The following is a 21,978-nucleotide window of genomic DNA, read 5'->3' as shown; positions in this document are numbered from 1 at the left end:
TGTCGTCATCTGGAACACTCTACCTGAAAAGGTGGTGGAAGCTGATTTCATAAATTTTAAGAGTTGGACAGGTACTTGAGGATGAGGAACTTTTGCAGGATTGCGAACAGAAAATAGGGATGTGGGACTAAGCACGACTGTTCTTTTCAAAGAGCTGGCACGACGGGCCCAATGGCCTCCTGTGCTATAAATTTCTATGTATTCTATAAAAAAAGGTCTCTTTTTTACTTCTGACTGTTCCATTGTTCCTCTTCCCATTCTCTCTATTCTATGACCCATTTTTTCTATCTATTTTTGATAACCTAGCCTACACTTTTTTTAAAAAAAAACATTTTTTTAACTTCTAAACTCCTGCTGGCTCCGATAGTTTATTTTTGGAGGTGGGAGCAACTTTTAGAAACTGAGTTTTGATTAACTAGACACTGAATCAAAAAGCAGTATTTTCTCAAAACCTGATCAAAGGCCTAAACACCAAATGATGTTGTTGCATGTGATTGTTGATATCTGACGTGCATCAACTAGAATGTGGTAGCTGCAGATAAGCTAACTTGTCCATGACACACACGGCAATAGAGCACCTGAATTTGCTGCATCTGAATTTACCCATATTAAGAACTAAAAATGCTAAAATGTGCCTTCAGTACTTTTTTTTTAATTCATTGATGGGATGTGGGCGTCGCTGGCTGGCTAGGCCTGCATTTAGTGCCCATCCCTAATTGCCCTTGAGAAGATGGTGGTGAGCCGCCACCTTGAACCGCTGCAGTCCATATGGTGTAGGTACACCCACAATGCTGTTAGGAAGGGAGTTCCAGGATTTTGGCCCAGCGACAGTGAAGGAACGGTGATACAGGTCCAAGTCAGGATGGTGTGTGGCTTGGAGGGGAACTTGTAGGTGGTGATGTTCCCATGCGTCTGCTGCCCTTGTCCTTCTGTGAGGTATATCAGCAAGATCTTCCACCCCTGATTGCTATCTAGTGATTCCTACGGGAAAGTGCACAGTTGTGAGCATGTAGTAAGGAAAGGATTGTGCTCTGCGGTGATGTTCTGCACCGTCTAATAGCTTGATGCCCGTGTGTAACTCCCGACACAACAAATGGCGGCTAGCATCCTCCTCGTGTGCCCCAGCATGACAGTGTCTTCTGGAGAGGAGGGGGCAAAATAGGAACTGCTAAATAAAATTCAACATTTGTCATATTAGGTGTGAGAGATATTTGTGTATTTATGGTTGCCTTGGATTTTGACACAAATGATTTGACTTTATTGTCGAGATTTATTTTTGAATATAAAAATTTCCCCCATGCTGTAAACAGTAGCCAATAAGTAAAGTACTGTTTTACAGTAAAAATCTTATATTTTTGACTGGATTTATTTACAATAAAAGCATATTTTTGGATGTTTTCTACAGTTACCTCTATCATCACATCATAGGGAATTTTGTGAGCTTTGCTGCCACTTAAAATAAATGAATGGATTTTTTAAAAATCCATTCTCTGCCCTTGCAGCGCAACCCAATCATGTACCGATATGGTACGAATGGAAGATTCAGTTGAGCAAGTCTAACTGGGTTTTATTCTAGGAAGACTAATACTGTTTGGTTTGGCTAGCTGGGCAGTGCTTCTCTATTATCTGAAAAGGGAAAAATGCCGTTTGATTTCCTTGTGACTAAAAATGGGCCAGCCTTCATTTCCAAAACGATGTGCTGGAATACTTGACTGTTTGAGGGATTGCATAATGTTAAAAACATTAAGGCCTAGAAATTGAGTGGGCTTAGCGCCCATTTTGCGGCGCTAGAGGGCATTGCGCTGGACTTGCAGCCGGTTTTGAAATTGACTAGGGCCCAACATCGGCGTTACACCGGTAGCGCTGCGCCGGCACCGATGACGTCATCGGTGTGCGCAGCGTCCCGGTTGCCGTGGTGACGGGCCCCAGCGCCGAAATTCAGTTGCGGCCGCCTCGCCCTTGGCAGCCGCAACTAAGACTCTGGCAACAGAGTCTTGCACGACTTTGCGCCGGCGCATAAAGGTGGAGCGGCGGCCGGCCGCCTGCCCGCACCTCCCTCCCCGGACTCCCCCCACCCCCCCCGCGGAACAGATGCTTCTCAGCTGCGAGCCCGGCACTTCCCCGAGGTGCCGGGCTCATTTTTGTGGCGATTTAACCGGCCAGTGGGCGGGTGCAGGCAGCTCCTCCTTAACTGAAGGAGGAGGCCTGCACTTCCCGAGCCTGCCGCACCGCATCGGGCGCCGCAATGCGGCGCGTAGCGCCAGTTTTCAGGCGCAAACAGCCTTCAGTAGCGCCGGCAGCCGTTTGGGCGCGGCGCTACTGAATTTTTGGCGCGCACAGCGCGACTTAGCACCGGCGCTAAATTTCCGGCGTTAAGCCCCGGCGCAGCGCAAACTCAATTTCTAGGCCTAACTCTTGCCCCTGCTCACCTTGCATGCATTTTATAGCTTGCAGGTTTATTCCTGTTGCAGGAAATGGTGGAATACAAATGACAATCCTTAGTATTGTTACTTCTCGTCAATAAAATCAAATGCTTAATTGTACAATATAACTTGGCTTCTGCTAATTTTGAATCTGCTAATTGAACTTAAACTCACTTATGCTATTTCCTGGTTCATTGCAGGTTCACATCTTCGGCAGTAACTAAGTAATTCATGCAAACTCACTTCCACTTGAGTTGTACAGTACAGTGCAAGTATCGGCCTTTGCTCAGTGCTTATACTACATGTGCATTATATATTCTTGAATGACCTAGTCTCCTGGCCTAATCTTTTCAAATACTGATTTGACATTTTATGATCTTTTAGCCCTGGTTTTTAATCACTTTTCTTGTGCTCGTGATTATCTTGGCTGCCTATAAACTAGATTAATTGGCAGTGGCCAAATTTATGCAAAGATCTAAATAAACCCACTTGTTTTGGATTTTCAAACATGTAATCCATAGGTTATTTTTGAAAAATCATGGACAATAGAGGGTACACATCATGGCTCGCGGGGGGGGAAAAAACACTGGGATTTGTGAGCGATGTTCATTGCAGTGTTACTGATTTCTCTTATCCAATAGTGCTTGTCATATTTACTGTATGTTAGTATTTTCAGGGGCGCTTACCATTCTAGTTATATTGGAGCACATGATGTGGTTGAGCATGTCTTTATGGTATTAGTTTGTGGTGAGGTTGTTCAAGCCAATGATCACTCGGTGGCAGTGTAAAATATTCTAAATGGCATATAGTAAGAATAATAAATACCAGCGATGTTTAAGAATGTATGCCATTCTAGACTGAACAAATTGATGGCAGCATGCTAATGACCAGAGCTGCAGGAGGAAGAATACCAGAAATTAATATTATCAATCAAAATCCAAGATTAGTGCTTTCACACTGTACTGAAATGTTGGTTCTTTCTTTTCAGTGAGCAGTGGTTCTGTGACAGTGAACGCAGACTCTTCAGTTCAGCTCTTGGCTGAAGCGGTAGCAGCTCTCGATGAATTGGATGTCGCTGTAAGTACAAATTTACAGAAGTGTTTGCCCGTTTTGATAGAAAATGTTGCCTGATCCAGTCAGACATTAAGATTGTGCTATATTGCACTGCTTGGATCTTGGCCCTTTATTGTGTGGCTCAGCATTGCCATGAGAATTTTGGTAACATGTAATAGGTGTTCCTAGCCAACGCCTACATAACTGCACTTCTAAAGTAATTTATGTGAAGTCATTTGAGGCTTTTCTCAGAAAAGTGACTGAGGTGCAAATACTGTTTTTGTGTATGAGCTACTTTTTGTTTCTCTTTTTTTCTGGTCTCTTGTGACACCTCTGCAAGTTGGGTCAGCTTGTTCCTAAATGGAGTCTGAACTTATCCATAATATTCAGCAATCATGAAACTGCCCTATAACCTACAGCCATTTTGTGCTAATAGATATAGTTTGCCTATTTTTTAAAGTGCTTTTATGCTGCAGGATTACAGCCAACTATAAATTGTAGTTTTCCTATAAGGGCTGCATTTCTAAATATAAACAGTGGGAGTTTCAGGAAGCCAGCAGAATAGACCTACAACAAATGGGGCTCTTCCAGATGAGTAAATGCAGGAAGCTGGCCCCCTACATTTGCAGTTTGACGGGATTGTGATGCTACTGGAAATTTGTTGCACCTCTGCTTTAAGAACATAAATAGGAGCAGGAGTAGGCCATACGGCCCCTCGAGCCTGCTCTACCATTCAGAAAGATCATGGATGAACTTCTGCATCAACTCCACTTTCCTGCCATATCCCTTGATTCCTTTAGTGCCCAAGAATTTATCGATCTCTGTCTTCAATATACTACCAACGACTGAGCATCCACAACCCTCTGGGGTAGAGAATTCCAAAGATTCACAACCCTCTGAGTGAAGAAATTTCTCCATATCTCAGTTCTAAATGGCTTTGCTAATCTGTTAATCATGGCAAGATTCTACAGCAGTTTCTACGCTTGTAATTTTGGCTTCTGTTTTCTTTAATAGAGCAGTTTCATCTTCTCTAAGCAGTATAGATAATCTGTCTCCATTTAGAATGAAACTGACTCAACCTGTAGCACTAGGGGAAAGACAACAGTGTATCCCATCGCAGTTTAAGACGTGCAGTAATATTGGCCATAACACATCGGTCCTTATATCTGTCTTGGTGAGCAAAGTACTTGAATTAAAGCTGTTAATCCCCTTGTATGAATGCCCTTTTGCATCACAGCCATGAAGCTTACTGCCAGTGCAACGACAGAATGAATCCTTCACAAAAATGAAATCTTATTCTATTAAAATTCCAGTGTTTTAAGACCTCAAATCTAACCTCCTCTTGTATCAATTCACTAATGAACTTTTTGGGCTGCTGTGAATACTTGCATCATCTGAGCCTTCTCGATTAGATTACAGTTTTGTAGTCTCTCCCAGGTATCCTTTGTTTATATGCACTTTGACTCTTCGTTAGAGTTAACGTATCTGCTGATGCAGAGCTGAACATTTGCAACCATACCATTTAGAATGTGTTTCCATATTCTGCAAATTGCCCCATCTACAGAGGAAAATATACATCACTGTGCACAGTTAGAAGCCCTGTTAGTTTCCCTCAGACTTGGTGGGCTGAACCATGATGATTCACTGTACAATAAAAACCGCATTAACTTCAAGGTTAAGTTACCCTGTTCATGCAGATATACAGGGGACTTGTAGCTACAAAATAGATGAGTGACATTTGTGTACAGTGGGATAAATTTGCAAGTAAAGTTTCAAAATTCCAATTAATTATCTGTTTGTGTGAAAATATTGTGGTTTGCCTTCCTTGGCAGCTTTTTGGGTAAGGGCAGTGCCTCAGTGTAGCACTAAACCATACAGACCAGATTAAATTTCTGATCTGTTTTGCTAGCTGCCCTTAGTTAAGGCAGCATTTGGGGTGTGACAGTTTGTTTCACTGCCTCTGGGCTGGGGAGGGGGAAAAATCAACCCGGGTTGCTCCTTTTGGTTGTTACTCACTGATCCCTGCTGGAAGGTGTGAATGTGTAGACTTTGGGATTGGGCATGGCTGTCATATCCTCCATGGTTACATAGCTTGTTGCAAGCTCACAGAGTAACCACCTTGATGAGGTTGCTAGTATTTGTACCCAGGCAAAAGTCAGTACCTTCAGGAGCGAGAATGGGGTGAGGTGGGCAATTGTAGGAGAGATGGTGCTGTACCATCGAGTTGTAGATCATTCTTTGTACTTGCAGGTCGTCCCCATTTGATTAGTTCTAAATATTAGAAGTGTCCAGCTGAGCAGACATGCTTTCCTCACAAGAAAACCTTAAATGTGCCATATCTTGGGTACCTTCAGGTGTATTTTTAGTATGAGAGGCCTGACCGAGGCTCTCCCACCCACCTTCGTGGATGACTGTTTGTCTCTGGTCGTCTTGTACTGTTGTGTTCTGAAAGCCTGTGCTACTCCATGTAATTTGACCTGTTAAATGTTTGATGCCAAAGTCTCCCAAAAATTATCACATTATTTGGCCTCACTTTCTTAATACAGAATTCTTTGTCACATGTTGATGCTTTCTTGCATGGACCAGAATCTAAGCGCATCAGTGCAATTGCTTTAGAGTAGGAAAAACTAGAATTCCTTTTATATTTAGGGAATTTAATGTCTTTAAACATTTCATATCTGAGCAAGCAAAATAAAAACATCCTTGTATTAAATTTTTTTTACAACTGTCTGAGTGTGTGTGGGTTGATACGATTGATCTCACATCCACAAACCTTGTAATGTATTTGGAGAAAGGTGTTTGTCATGTGATTATTCTTGTCTAAAAAGTATCTTTCCCTGCAATAAGTTGCTCAGCTGAGTGGTGTATGGCATAGAATTGTGGTGCCATGATGCCTTGTGTAACTTGCCCAACCTGCTACATTTTCAATGGAAGCACGCCCCACAGGAAGGGAAAACTGAACGGAGTTAGACTGGATGTTTCTTGTAACCTAGCCAATGGCTTCAGTGTCATTGGAGGCTTGGTGGATATTATTTGGCTACCAGTTGAGGAATGGCTTGCTGAGACTTGGAAAAGTAACCATGCTTTTTTGTTTAAACATTTTACTCTAATGTCCTATTAATGCTGAGGTTTTGTGCTGTAATGTGGATTCTAAGTGGGGATTTAGTGGCGCTGTTATAATACCACTGGTTCTCAGTGGTTTCATGGATGTTTTACTTTGTGTGGATGTCAAAAGATGCACATACTACACTCGCTTTTTTAATTTGAGGCGTTTCTTGTATGGCAAATAGGGCCGATCTGACCGAATCCAGACTCTTCATGTACAGGAAACTTTCTGGTATCCGGCACTGACGGGACCGAGCTGGTGCCGGTCGATCAACACTGCCGGAGAAACCAGCGCTAATGTTAAAACATACGGAGCTAGCAACAAACCCTGTTGCTTAGCAACAGCTTCAAAACAGTCGGCGCAGCTTGCAATCGTCTCTAGCTAAGCAACAGCTTCAGCTAGACGCTTGCAGAGCCAGGAATGGAGAAAAAAAGCAACGAAAAGTTTAATAAAAAAAAATAAAAAAAAGTTATCTGAACCGACTCCTGAATTTTGCCGGTGGATAGAGCATTCTGGAGATTTAACCTCCGTTTAAACGAAAGTTTCCTGTATTGTGTAAAATCTGCCTGAATTTACAGCAGTTTTAAATTATTCTGTTAGGGAAGTAAAAATGAAATGGAGCCATACCCCTATTTTCGTAAAAAGGCGCAGAAGATGTTTTGCTGCAGATTATGTTTTCAGCGCAATTGGTATTCTGTTGAAAATGAATGTTTGTTTTGAATTTTTGTTGCAGGCTGCAAAGGCTAACCTGGACAAGGCCAATGCTGAACTATCATCTGCCTCTGACGAGGTAGCACGGGCAGAGGCCTTAATTAGTGTAGAAACTAATGAAGCAATCATAAAAGCACTGGAGTAGCTTGACTATCGGGTAAGAGCTGATTTGAATTGAACAAAGTCTTGGTAGTTTTGTTTGGTTCTGACCTGGACCGTTTTTTTGATTTCGTTTGTACTGTAAAATATTGAATTACTGCACACCTGGAGGATAAGTTTCAGTAATTGAAAGGTGAGATGTACTAATAGAAGTGAGCACTTATCTTAATTTCTAGGCATCTAAACATCAAGAAGGAATCTGCTGGAGTCTGCATCATGCCTTTTTGATACTTTTAAAAATATCAACTCCATGTTTCACAATTGTGCAAGTTAGTGGTCCACTTGTTTTATTACTATCCAGGGAAAGCCCTCTAAATAGTCAACCTTTGGGGTCAGGATTTTATTGAAGCAAGACTTTTTGGTGCAATATTAGATGGGGGTTCCCATAACACAGAATTTTACAACACCTTACTTAAGTTTTTGCACTTTGAGGCATATACACTGCATCATTTATATTAGTGTACTTTTAAATTCCAGGGCTCTACCTTTTAAAATCCTGGGATCAGGAATGCAATTTACCAATCACTGGATACAATGACTCAAATCATGTTGAAATGCATCATTGTACTATAGAAGCGCTGCCCTGTTCTTCCCTCACTAAGGACTATGATTCTAACAAGGTCTTGATATTCATATGTCAGGTTCGGAGCGTTGTTATTGGCCCCAGTTGTGACTTGCCTGGCTTTGATCATTCTTCTGCAGAATACTTCCTTTGGTTCCAAATGCATTCATACTATCCAATGGGCTCCTTTTTGAAATGTGGGGTAAAGTTTTGGCGCCACAAAGGGTTTGGTACAGCATCATTTGCTTCAATATTTTTCAGTTTTACTTTTTTTTCTATCAAATTGGAATGTAGTGTGTTTATATTTAGGAGTTTAGCTTTTCATGTCCCTTGGGATGGGATATTCCATCTGGTTGTCTGCTTTAAAGCTTTTGAGCCATTTCTACTGTCTATAAGGAATTGCGTGTTCCTTTGAACATGAGCTTAGCATTCTGTTCAGTCATCCAAATTCCAGTGTGTCTTTTCAGCAAAGATGTGATTTTTGAAACTAAGTCAGATGGTCAAACCCTGCAAATCTTGTTTATTGGAAGAGCTGTGGATAGCTGCATAATATCAGATTGCATATAGGATTGCGCACAAGTTCTAACTGATATATTTGAGATGAAATTAGGTGGAGAGAGAGAATTTCTAAAGGGGGATGGGGGGCAGTCACTGGACAGTGATCTAAAGTGGACATCTTTGGTGCTTCCTAGCCCAGGAGCACCCTTACAGCTACTCTGGCCAAGATCAACTAACTTGATATCGACCAGTGATTGCACTTTAACATTCCTCATCTTCATAGCTTACACACTGATTTTTCACCAGTTGAGCCTTAGGGGACACATCTTGCATTTTAATGTGCATTTGCAGGTTTTAGCTACTGCTACTTGGTTTAGATGTAGTTGCACTGCTAATGTTCTGCCACTAGATGACACACTTTGTAAATTCTGTACTATGTAGTGTAGCGTCTCTACAGTATCCTAGTTTCTCCTTTCTGGAGGATACATTAATCATAGCTGATTACATAGATACATAGAAGATAGGAGCAGGAGTAGGCCATTCGGCCCCTCGAGCCTGCTCCGCCATTCGATGAGGTCATGGCTGATCATCCAAACTCAGTACCCTGTCCCTGCCTTCTCCCCATATCCCTTAATCCCTTTAGCCTTAAGAAATATATCTAACTCCTTCTTGAATATATTTAATGAATTGGCCTCAACTGCCTTCTGTGGTAGAGAATTCCACAGGTTCACCACTCTCTGGGTGAAGAAATTCCTCCCCATCTCTGTCCTAAATGGCTTATCCCTTATCCTTAGACTGTGACCCCTGGTTCTGGACTCCCCCGCCATCGGGAACATCCTTCCTGCATCTAGTCTGCCTAGCCCTGTTAGAATTTTATAAGTTTCAATGAGATCCCCTCTCATTCTTCTAAACTCCAGCGAGTATAAGCCCAATCGACCCAATCTCCTCATACGTCATTCCTGCCATCCCAGGTATCAGTCTGGTGAATCTTCGCTGCACTCCCTCCATGGCAAGAACATCCTTCCTCAGATAAGGCGACCAAAACTGCACACAATACTCAAGGTGTGGTCTCACCAAGGCCCTGTACAACTGCAGCAAGACATCCTTGTTCCTGTACGCGAACCCTCTCGCTACGAAGGCCAACATACCATTTGCCTTCTTAACCGCCTGCTGTACCTGCATGCTTACTTTCAGCGACTGGTGCACAAGGACACCAAGGTCTCGTTGCACTTCCCCTTCTCCCAATCTATTGCCGTTCAATTATATTTCATTTTCCTTGCACCATGCATAAGCTACACTTGGGGGGAAAAAAAAAATTTTTGTGTCTATCAACAAAACCAGTTTATATCCGAATATGGTCTTTGGTCTGTGCTGAATTAGGAGATCTCAACTGGTTCGTATTGGATTCTACAGTTGGCTTCCCTCAGCAGTGTTGGACTACGGGGCGGGACGAAAATCAGCCAGGCTTCCTCCTTCTAACCGTTACGTTGAGGATACTAATGGAAATGCATTTGGGTGGACCACATTGGGCTCAACTGACCACATCCGTTGAATAGTCTGGATACACTCGTTGCCTGTGTGCGCGTGTGTTGGGGGAAGAGGCTGAGCATTGTTATTGAACTGGGCTTTCTTCACAAACAAACATGTTAAATTTGAGGGGGTGGGGGGAGAAAGAAAGTTTTTAAAAAATTTCAAAACTTCTCTCTCGCCCATAGTAAGTGTTTTTTTGTTTCAGATGGCTTTGGTGGGCTGTGCTTCCACTGGGTATGAAACTGGCTGTCAATTCATAAGGGTAGAAGGAAAGAGACAGATTAAGAACAAAAGCAAACCAAAAAAATTTAAAAACGGGAACATTGCTGTAATGGTACTGTGTTGACATTACTAAATGCCACTTCTGAAGTGGTATTAATTGTTAGAAGCACTTTATTTTTACTTATGGTGCAGTGTTAGTATATAACTGATCTAAATGATCAATCTATGTAACAAGGCAAATTTTTGAAAATTATAATCATTGATGCTAATTCATTTTCCCAGGAATGAGACTGAGGTTTCTGAACCTGGGGGACAAAATGGTGGAGGAATGAAGGATTAAGAAAAATTTCCAGTAATTCTAGGAATGCAAACCTTTACTTTGGAACTGTGTTGTGTAATTAATGTGGGATTGGTTAAAAATAAATCACTCCACTTTTCGTTATAGATAACTTTTCTTAGATTGGGCAAAGTTCATTGTTTTTGTATAAATTTGCAAAGAACATCACTTGCAGATATGTTTAATTTATAGAATCTACAAAAATGCAACCCTAGACGAGGTTGAGGCCTGATCTGATGGAGCACCGCCCTGATTTTTAAAAACCCTGCAAAATAAGTGTTTCCTTTACATTTGCTGAGCATGCAGATCAGAAATGTCGCAGCTTTTTGGGGTTTCTCAAACCTTTCAGTTAAGGAACTTGCACATTATCATGTCTCTGAAAGGTCTCAAAGTGCTGCACCAACAATGAATTACAGTGTAGGCAGACACTGCAGCCGTCCTATGCTCACCAACAGCTCTCAAACTGCAGTGAGGTGAATAACCAGTTGATCTGTTGGTAATGTTGATTGAACAACAACTTGCATTTATATAGTGCCTTTAATGTAGTTAAACGTCCCAAGGCGCTTCACAGGAGCGATAAACAAAATTTGACAGCGAGCCACATGAGATCTTGAGGCAGATGACCAAAAGCTTGCTCAAAGAAGTAGGTTTTATTGAGGGAGGAATAGTGGCCAGAAAACTCTGCATTTTGACCAGTGCTGTGGGATTTAACACCATATGAATGGCTGATGCTAGTAGACCACTTTCATCCAAGGCTGGATTACAAATTTGGAACTGGCTGTTTTTGTGCATAATGGAATATTGATACTTTTGCAGTTCTCCTTAAAACCTGGAAGATGTCATTTAGTCCCTAGCTACTTTCAACAGTTTTATGGGTCATTCTAGTTTACGAAATATATCTGCTTTTTCTGGCTAGTGGCTTCAAGAAAAAACATGTCACTTGCTCTCTCTTTCTTTCTATTTGGATAATTTGCCAAACTCCTGTACTTGGCTGCAATAGTTGTTGTGGGAAAGTATTCTAATTTAACACAGATTGTGCAGGTACAATGCATGTGCCGGGTTTCTGAGTTCTCAGTGTCATTGTTTTCTATAGGGATACGCAATATTTTGTAAGTACATGTTATAGGGAATGATAGATATTCATTCATGCTTTTAAGATGGTGTCCTAAAGCACGTGATTAGTTCTAGAATTGTGGCCTGAACTCTAAATTGCTTCCAGGTTCTTGTTTTGGTAGCTTTTTCCTCTCTTTCTCTCCCAACTCATCAGATCTAATGAGTGGCTTACTCTGAACTGGGTGCTAGGGTCTGCAAGAGTAGCCCCTGCAACATTGTTTTTCTTCCTTGCCTTGGTGTGTCCCACCGTATCGGGGAAATTAGTCTGGTTCACCAGTGCCTTTTACAGCAGACTAAGCTTTCAATAGGAAAAATTGAGGCCGTTTTACCTGAGTGCACTGTATTCTCTACCTAATAATAAGCTGCTTAATTACCTGATTATGATATTGTGTAATTTATATGATTACCATGTCATCAAATAAATTACATTTGCTTAATCTTTGACTTTGTGGCACTGTAATTTTGTATGTGCATATCAGAGCTGTCAGACTAGCAGGTAGAAGTGACACTTATCAGCAAGATTGATGGAACCCATTTAAACATATGGAGCTCTGTTTACTTTTCAAAGTGACATGCATCAAAATTGGTTATACTTCAAACTGAAATAAGTGTGTCTCTCACCTAATACTTGACCCTTGGCAGGCCAGGTGTTGAATGTGTATTTGAGATGGGATTCTGGTCCTTTTATCTGTCTCATCATCTTCAGAACTCTAGGTGCTTTCCAGTTCTTGTAGCATTGATCAGCAACATACAGGAATAGCTAGCCATCGTTCTATTACATAATGGTTAAAAACTATTTTATATCAACAGTATATTTTCATGTATGAAATGTTTATGGACTGAGGAAAAAATAAACCCACAGGGAAAAGCCTAGGGCAAGTAAAATTATTAACTCTAAATGTTGAGTCCCAAAGGATATCATTTTAATATTTTCAAATGTTCTGACATTTGTTCCAGTTGTGTTTTCTTTCATTTTGTAATGGACAAGATCCTCAATTGTTTTTAATAGCAAAAACAGTACCCTGGAGGAAGCTTGAAGTATAATCCTTCCCCCTGGAAATACTACAATTTTAGGAAGTGTTTGATATTTATCTGGGACAAGATGGCTGCCATTTTTAGTTAGACAGTGCTAACATCAGGGGTCTCCCAATAGGAGAAAGCCATTGGATGACCTCTGGCAAATCATTCTCCAGCCATTCCTATGAGTGGGCATTAGCGTCTCTTCTAGTACTGGATGTCAATCCGAGTGCTGGGATGCAAATACAAAAGTTCAGTACCAACTGGCATTCTGATACTTCCGATTTTAAAGCACTTTGCCCAGGGAATTTTATATCAAGTTGTCTGCATTTGCCTTCCTGACCTGGGAGTGCTTGATGTAGTCACAGAGAGCTTAAGTGGAAAATTGTTACATTTGTAGCACTGATATCCCCCACAACTTGATGAGTGCAAGCATTCAACCCCAAAAAAACAAGTATGGATACACTGTTTACATCCAGATATGGCATTGATCAGTCTCTATGCTTTGTGCAAGGTTTGCATTTGTTCTTACCACCTACAAGTTTTAAAAATGTTTCTTCTTACAGGTCCCTTTATGTTGGCAGGACGAGCTGTATGTCATGAAGCTGATTGTTCAACCTTCATTTGGGAAGAAGACAACACTTTGTACAGTTAATTGAGTTGAATTTATGCAAATAAACATACCAACCAATCTGTTTTGATTTTTTTTTTTATTCGCCTGAAAAAATATTCTTTTATTTTCAACTTTTTCCCATCCCCCAAGGTGTTGATTCCTTGCTGGGGTATTGTTCCATAAGAGTTAGTCACCCTTCCAAGGTACGTTATCCAAGTGATCATTATTCATGTATGAGCCTTGATGGTGAGTGCCAGGAGGCTACGAGAGTTGGGGGACTTCATAGCTAAGCCAGATCCTATCCTTGGTCAATGCAGAGATGAATTGGTGTGTCTCTACCACCACTCCAACTGAGATCAAATAATTGCACTGACTAAGAATTAAACCTCTGCTGTAACTAGTCTGTATGGCTTAGCTGCTCAATGGATAAACTTTAAGCCATCAGGAAAGTCTGGGTTCTGTTTTTTAAACTAATATATTTCAGGAAAAATATATGGACTGGTGGCATTTGCACAAAAAATGATAGGTTTGTGCAATCTAGAAGACTTTTATGCAATCTAGAAGACTTTTATGTACTTTGGTTTCTAAATAGTTGGATTTAAGAGTATGGTGTAATGCTACTGGGCAGGTATAGAACTTCTGATTCTGTGATCACCTTATATACTCTGCTTTATTATATCATTAGTTTTGGCAAGTGTGAGCCTAACATTGTAAAATGCATTGTCGTAAATCTGCTCAGGAAATGTTGCTTGCAAGAAGTCTCAAGTTATCTGCTGTAAAATCCAGTGATTTCAAATTGTCAGCCGAATTTCCTATTTTCTGTTTGAAATGTTACAGGGCGTGAAGGGAAAACAGATTTTGTATGATGACTTCAAATTGTATTGATGCAGCAAGAAAACTATTGCGATGTCATACTTGAGACTTTTGAGTGAATTTATAATGTGAACTATTCCGTTAATGTATAGTGTGAAAATCTTTGGATGATTTCCATAGTATGTTTTCCCTTGCTCCCTCAAGGACTCAGTTGGTAAATGCACTGCCAGATATGAAATTGTGCCATATGTTCTTGGGATTGATCACTGATCTAGAAGCTAATCTAAAGTTTGGGCATTACATTTGATTCAGCACCCTTGGGCTAGGAAGGTGAAAAATCAGATAGGGATCCATTGCCGATTACAATCTAATGGCCCCTTATGAAGTGTATAGAGGTTGGGTGAGAACCTGCTACTGCCACCACCTGCATGGTTGAATTACTTGCCAGCCCAGTGTTAACTAACACCTGAAAGATTGTCACTTGGGTGAAGTTCATGAAGGGGACTGGCACCCAAGGAACTGTACCCCAGTTTGTGTACCTTCAGGGGAGAAATGGAAAAATAAGAGAAAAGCTGCAATTCTCCAGCAAGGATTTTTTTGGTTTCATTATGTAAAACAGATTTTGTGGTGATGGACTTCCCTCAAAAATAACTCCATCAGCAAAGAATTATTGGCTTCAACATTCTCTTGTTTCTGTCTATTGTTTAGTGAGTGCTGATGACAGAGAGGAGGAACAGGCGGTCTTGGGTGTAATATTGAATGACCACATGAGAAGGCTAAGCTGATGCGCTCCGTATACACTGATTTGCTCCCTCAGTCAGGCAGTGGATTTGTTGAAGTCTAGATTACATTTTTGTAACTTTGAACATTAGGCTGAATTTGTACAATTTTCGAAACATTTAAAAATAGAATCAGTAATAGCAAACTTATTTTACACAAGTATTGGTTTTAAGATCTTAGAATCTGGTTTTCCAAAATATACTTTGTTTACAGTGGATTGCAATGTATACTGTCCATTATGAATTTGTTTTCAGAATTTTCTTAATCTTTTTTGTGGTTGATTTTGGCAACTACATTTCTTTTAATAAAGTTGCCCTCTTTGCCATGGATAAACTGGCGTGACCACGCTCTGCATAGTTCTGATTGTAGCTATTTATGGATTGCTTGTTCTGACTTGTGGCCAATTAGTTTCTGCTGTAACTTTGTGGAGATAATTACAAAGTAAATGCATCCCAGAAACATGACAAGTATTGTACGTGATTACCTTTTGCGTCAGTACACCCCCAGTATTCCAGATTTATGTTTGTCATCTTCAGTTATCTAAATACCTTACTGTGACTGAGCAATATTCACCACACCTTCGGGAAGTGCAGTTCACTCACATTTACAGAGATCTCTGCAAATTTTAAGATTATTTTTTCTTCATAAAAGAATGGGAGCAGAAGTTTTTTTTAAATCCGATTGATTCCTTTTACTCAATTGTATTATATAATTATTGACCCATACTGAAGGGAGTAAAATATTGTCCAGAGCACTACAGGATAATATGTAGAATAATGTACACGTGAAAGAATTATACAATCATTTTAATTTCAGGGTCTGGGAGTTATCTTCACTTATGGATGCCGTCTGGACCCTAAAATTAAACCAACATTTATTCAATTCCCATTTTTTAAAACAGTCATAGATTATTTCACCCTGTCATACAACAGTATTTGTAATGGGTAATTTTGTGGTGCCTGCATAAATAGCCTATAATATTATATTCATGATGGTACAGTGTATTGGACCAGCTGTAAGTTGCCACAGCGTAGTAATAATACGGATTTTCATCTGATTTTCCCCCCTTCGCCGCACCCCCCCCCCCCCCCCCCCAAACACCATCGCTACCATGATTTCTTGATCTCAACATCATGCAGAAGCCAGGTGCTGTTCATGGGAGGAGTTGGGAGTGTCAGCTTTGGGTTACATATCTTCCCAGTAATTGGTTTCACCCTCTCTCGCTGTCTTGAGCTCTCACCAGTGTACAGCACATGGAGAAGGGAGAAAATTAGCCTTAAGAATATTGCTTTCAGACAAATAAAAATACTTTATCAAACTACTTTTTTTGGATAACTCCCAACAAATTGAAGAAGTATCTCCGAGGATACCTTATCACCACTTGGTCATTTAATGCTGCAATTACCTTTTTGTTTGTCACCCGGTGAGGTCACTCTGAAAACTGATTGTGGATAAATTAGTCTCCATAGGTACAGCCTTAACACCAGCTGCTTTGGTTGTCGTCGTACGTGTCTTCACACTGTTCCCTTTGGGGAACTGTATGAAGTGGTGGAAGGATTTCTGGCCGCGATTAACGCTCCTTCCGTGACCGTAACCATCTTCGTACCAGCCATTAGGGTGGTTAGTCCTATGGCGGGAGGGTTTTATGGGCTCCCACAACCCATATGAGGTGGGGGGGGGGGGGGGGGGCACCCACGGACGCAAGTATCCCGCTGGATGTCAACCCAGAATTTAGAGCCGGAGCTCCGACTCCACTTGCCGGGACTGTCTGGAGCGGGGTTCGAAACCCTATGCCTTCTGGCCCAGCGGCGGGGATGCTACCGCTACGCCAAAGGCCCACTACGCTGCTTTGGTGATCTTGTCATTTCACCTGCACACATTAATCATGCTCCATCGTGCTGGCAGTCGCAGTCTCCAAACCAGTTCTCCTGATTAGAGACTTGAGAAATACAGGAGGAGGAGGGCAAATAAGAATCCAAGTGCTGTTAGACAATAACAATTCTTTGTGGTAGAACCTGGGTTTGCTCTCACTGTCCCCCCCACACAATGAATTCCCAGACACAGCCATTTTCATTGTTGGGAAATGCCACGCAGAGGGAGGGGCACCTTGGTCTGCTGTCATACAACCCCTAGCAATTGGTTATTGAGTGGTATTGGTGGAGACCTGGGATTGGGTAAATTACTTCCCCTCTTGGCCAAAGGGAGTCAACGGGAAAATAAAAACCAAATGCCTTTCTTAAAAACATCCTAATTATTTGGAGCTGATTTTAAGGCATACTGAAAATGAGATCTTTAAATCACTTAGTTATTGACTTGTGCTTTACTTGGCTTTCTCTTTGTTCTATATTTAAGCTGTGCAGTCATGTTATCAGTGACAATCATGTATGTTTGCATTTCAACAACACATTCTAGTTCAACCATAAATTAATTGTGTTGAATTATGAGCAAATTTATCACATTGAATCTTGTTTGTAGTTTAAGGGCCGAATGGCCTACCCCGCTCCTATTTTTCTATGTTTCTAAGGCAATCACTGCAATGACCTTAATGCATCACACTGAACCCTTTAAGTACGTGTCAGAGCGTTTGGTGTACTTAACCATATGGTGCTCTGTTTTATTCAGCAGTCTGAACAGTTTAATTTATTCATAATCAAGATCTACTCATCTGTCCACCTTCAAGGGAGCCAAACCATCAGGGAATACTGGTCCAACATACACTGTTTCTGAGGTTCTGCACAGAAGGTGGAGAAGCTGGCATTGGAAGATGTGTATCATTGTTAACTCCTAAAATTCACTTTTATACTCATTAGATTATTCAGCACTTATTTTTCTGAGAGTGATCACAACATTCTCGGCCATACCCTTGGTGTGTGTTGGTGAGCGATTTTTCTTTATTTTTCTTTGTTCTTGGTTATATGTGGCAATATCTTTTACTAAAATGTTAAATGATCTGTGCCAGTTTTCTTCAGGTATTCCAAATAAATGGAGAAAACACTACCCTTTAAGTATGGATATTGAAGAATATTAAACAAAATGACGAAGTAACCAGTTCCCTTCCTACATTTATCTCCATTCTATAGCACTGAATGCTAGCACTCAAAAACTTACACCACAATAACTTGAAGGTGAGAACTTTTATTCCAATTCAAGTAAGATTCAAAATGGTGAGGAGGTTTAATTTCCTCTAGCAATCCATTGCTTAATGCATTTGTGTGCAGATGCTGTGTGCCGATTAACGCAGTTGTTAACCTGTTCATTTAAATGGTTAACAATCGTGTTAAATTAGTGGAAAAATAAATTTAGATGAATGTGTTAAGTGTGATACCAGAAGAAATTAGACCCGTTACTGTCAGCTTGACTGGTAATACTCTTGCATCTGAATTATAGGGTTGTGGGTTCAATGCATTATAAAGGACTTAAATTTGCCACATTATTTTCAATGATGCACAGTGAATCATAGTGACTGAGCGCTACAGAAATGGGGTGGGGTGTAGACCTCTAAGCTTGGAGCAGTTCATCAAGACAGGCTGATGTTTGATACTCTGACTACCTTTTGAAAGTACTCCATTTCAGTCTTCAGCCAACTGCTTGCTTGGCTTTTCAAAAATGTAATTGCTTTAAGTATTCTATGGGATATTTGAATGAAAAAACTTAAGATTGCTGTTAATTTCCCTAGAACCCTTTCTGGTGCAACTAAGTCCATTTTTACATATAGAAAAACTTTTGTGTTTAAACCCATGAGACATACTCGAGTCCTTTTCTACTTAATTTCATTACAACTGAAGTGCAGTTTTAATTATAAGGCAAAGCCATAGATTTATTGTGTTCATTAATGAATTGCTGCTAGGCACACCCAGATAAATATAGCTTGAGGCTCCTACATGATATCATTATAACATTCATGTATAATTTGCAACAGAGATGCAAGGTCCAGCCATGTACAACAGTCTCATTTTGTTCTAAGTGAATAATGCACACATCTCCCAAACAACACGAAGAATGTTTTGGCCAGATTCCTTCTATATTTAATTCTTCATTGGCTAGCAGCTGGCCTCTACCATCTGGGCATGTGTGCCTGGGACTTGAATTTAGGGTCTTGATAAAAGTGGTAGCCTCAAGGCAGAGCTCTCCATGGGACTAATATGGTAAAAGAGGAATACAGACAAAGAAAAAGGCCACGATATTTTTAAAAAAAAAGTGAAATATGGTCAAACTCACCCATTTATATTTGCTGGAAAATAATCCCTCCCTTGTAGTGGAAAACAATGGATGTACTTGCCAGCAAAGTGCTTGTATCTTGTTTAAAAGTATCCAAAGACACAAATCTCAAATTAGACAAGTTGAAGGACTGTGTGCTGCTGAACGAAGTTTCTTCCAGCCACATTAATTCTGTACAGAATAACCGATGGTTTGCAGCAAATTACAGATGCACATACAGTCAAGAGTTGGAATTTAGGTCAATACGTGCAAGAGTGGTTCTCGCTAACCTTGCAAAACAACCCAATGTTTATACAAATCTTAAGAATAAAAACAAAATTCTTCCCCATTCTGATCTGGTTATTCTGCAATAAAGAAATCATGGGCAGGAAATTGGGAGTGCAGAGTACCTTTTTTGGGGTATAAAATGGGTGCAAAGCATGCTAATTTCACAGTGGGGTTGCCTGTGCCCAATCTCTGCTGGTCCCACTGATAAATTCATAGGGCCCATTTTTTAGGCGTCCAGGGCACTGCTGATAGAATCTCCCAAACTGTACATCTCCCCCCTTCCCAGGACCTATCGGAGGGTCGATGTGAAGCCAGCAGCTGCCCAAAATTGCCCTTCCGCTTCTCCAGCGAGTTGCCTGGGGGCACACAGCAGGCGGCCGCAGCTCACCTGATCAAAATTGGGCCTTGGGCCTACCTGTTCCCTGTGCCCAGTTTGCACTGGAGACCAGCCCGTTGCAATAGTGTCTATATTTCCCATGCAAAATGGATTGGCACAACACTCGTCACTTTATGAAAGAAGGATTGTAGCAAAACATTTTCAGTGTTTGTGCGGTGACAGGCATGATACCAGCGGTGTGGCATGAAACACAAAATTCGTAGCAACCAGTCCAATTGGGACTGTCGTAGGGCTGGTTTGTCACTTTGGAAACAAGTGTATTTAAAAAAATAAAAAAAATTCTAAACCAAATATGTTACATCTTTCATGCAGTGAAGTACAGAACATTTCTGTGCCACCAGTTTGCGGTTAGTATGTGCAAGAGTGGCTTCCACATCTAAAAACAAAATGATTAAGGCTGAAATTGAAACTAACTTCTAGGCGACTGAGTGAATTAGAACAATGACCTTTCAACTCTCGGCCTTGGGTTTGATTCCAGCCCCACATGATCAAATGAAAGTCTCCCCTCTCTCATTATGGGATCACGGCAGAAATGGGCACTTTGGGTGTAATTTTTCCAGTTTAACGCTGCTGGTGGAGGGCCTTGTTCCCGCTAAGAGCTCAAATTGGGGGATATTTTCAAGTTGAGCCCAAAACTGGCATGGTATCGGTGGTGCACCTGCAGATCTCACTCATGGCCACCGTTGGAGGACTCGAATCATTTCAGCTGCGGGTGCCAAATGGCGCCACTGCTGCAGCACGTGGGGCTGGTGGGGCGGAAAATCGGTCAGATTCTGCATGGAGCTGGCCAATGGTTGGGGCCTATTGGAGCGGGAGGGGTGGCATGAATGCTCTGCAAAAATTGTATTTAAAAAGCCAAAATTTACCTGGGGAGAAGCTCCCACGCGGCAGTCCATGCTGGGCTGAGGCCCAAGCCAAATTTAGCTTCGGGCCTCGTTTGAATGGAAGTGGCGAGCTACGGGTACCCTGATGCAACTCGCAGGTTGGGGCCTGATGAAATCTGGCTGGTTCCAATGCTGAGCTGGCCCACAGGGATGTCCTGGGGAAGCCAGAGACCCGCAGTATTTTAATTGTGCTGAAAGGAGCATTCCCGCTCCTTATGGCTCTACAACAATGTAACTGAAAATGTTTTGTGACCGTTTTTGAGTGTCCTCAATAGTTAAGCTGCTCAAGACCCACCTAAATTTTGCATCGGGTACGTACAACCGCGTAGGCCTCGATTCGCACAACAAAGCAGCCTGTTTTAGGCTGGTAGGCTGCTTGTCCATTTACAATAGCAATAGCAGTTTTCCAGTTCTGATGAAGGGTCATCAGCCTGAAACGTTAACTCTGTTTCTCTGATGCTGCCTGACCTGCTGAGCATTTCCAGCATTTTCTGTTGTTATGTCCACTTACAAGTTGGCCTGAATATGGCTCAGGTAGGCCTTGGGTAGCTGAGGTGCCGATCTCCCCATTAAAAAAAATTCCTGGCCGCTTATCTTTCAGGCACAAAACAGACGATTGGAGTTGAATTTCTTATTTTTTGGCCGGTCTCATGGTCCCTTTATGGACTGCTGGTTAGGCTGCTCAATGCCTGGAAAAAAAAACTGAGACTGGCACGCACTTCGGATCCTCCACCTATTGCTCTATAAAAATTGCGTCGGACTCGATTGCATATTTAACCAGCCTTCTGCCAGTTTTGGGTTGGGGAGGCGCTAATGGGGATGTGGTAATGCCAGCCTGTCTCATGATATGAAATGGCTACATTACCATTATACCAGTATATGTTAGACAATATGAAAGTCAACCAATAATTGTTCTTTGCTTCTGTTTGAGTCACTATCTTGTTTTTCTGGTCTTCTGCATCCCTGAAATATTTCTGTCTGGATTCAGACAATAAAGAGAACTCTTTGTTGCCACTAATACAGTGAACTTGACTTATTTGGTTAACGCCCTTCTTTTGGCTATGTCTCACAAGGGTATCCGCAATCGTGTTTGAGCGTGCAGCCTTCTGCCCATTTGGATTGCTGTGATCAATTTTAGCTGTGTTAAGTGACTACTTTTATTTCCCTCTGCCAGTTGTCTCCCCTCACCTTCTGACAGTAATGGAATCCTTACTGCAACAAAGCCTCACTGGCACCAGGTATTCTCCGGTCTCCGGTACCTCGCACAAGTGGCCA

At 41.4% G+C, this 21,978-nt stretch overlaps 1 protein-coding gene across 1 annotated transcript in view; it reads left to right on the top strand.

Moving 5' to 3' along the window:
- atp5f1d (ATP synthase F1 subunit delta) overlaps nt 1-13,422 on the top strand; it is a 28,742-nt gene extending 15,320 nt beyond the window's left edge. The window contains exons 3-5 of the mRNA XM_086004612.1: nt 3,412-3,500; nt 7,316-7,450; nt 13,298-13,422. Coding sequence (XP_085860738.1) covers nt 3,412-3,500; nt 7,316-7,438 — 212 coding nt within the window. The 3' untranslated portion in view covers nt 7,439-7,450; nt 13,298-13,422. The remainder of the gene's footprint in view (nt 1-3,411; nt 3,501-7,315; nt 7,451-13,297) is intronic.
- Nucleotides 13,423-21,978: the final 8,556 nt, after the last annotated feature.

The sequence above is a fragment of the Somniosus microcephalus genome, chromosome 13 (assembly GCF_052327205.1).
Source record: "Somniosus microcephalus isolate GS21.2 chromosome 13, FLI_Smic_1.0, whole genome shotgun sequence".
NCBI classification, from domain to species: domain Eukaryota; kingdom Metazoa; phylum Chordata; class Chondrichthyes; order Squaliformes; family Somniosidae; genus Somniosus; species Somniosus microcephalus.
The sequence above is the reverse complement of the archived record's forward strand: the minus strand, read 5'-3'. Positions and strand labels throughout refer to the sequence as shown.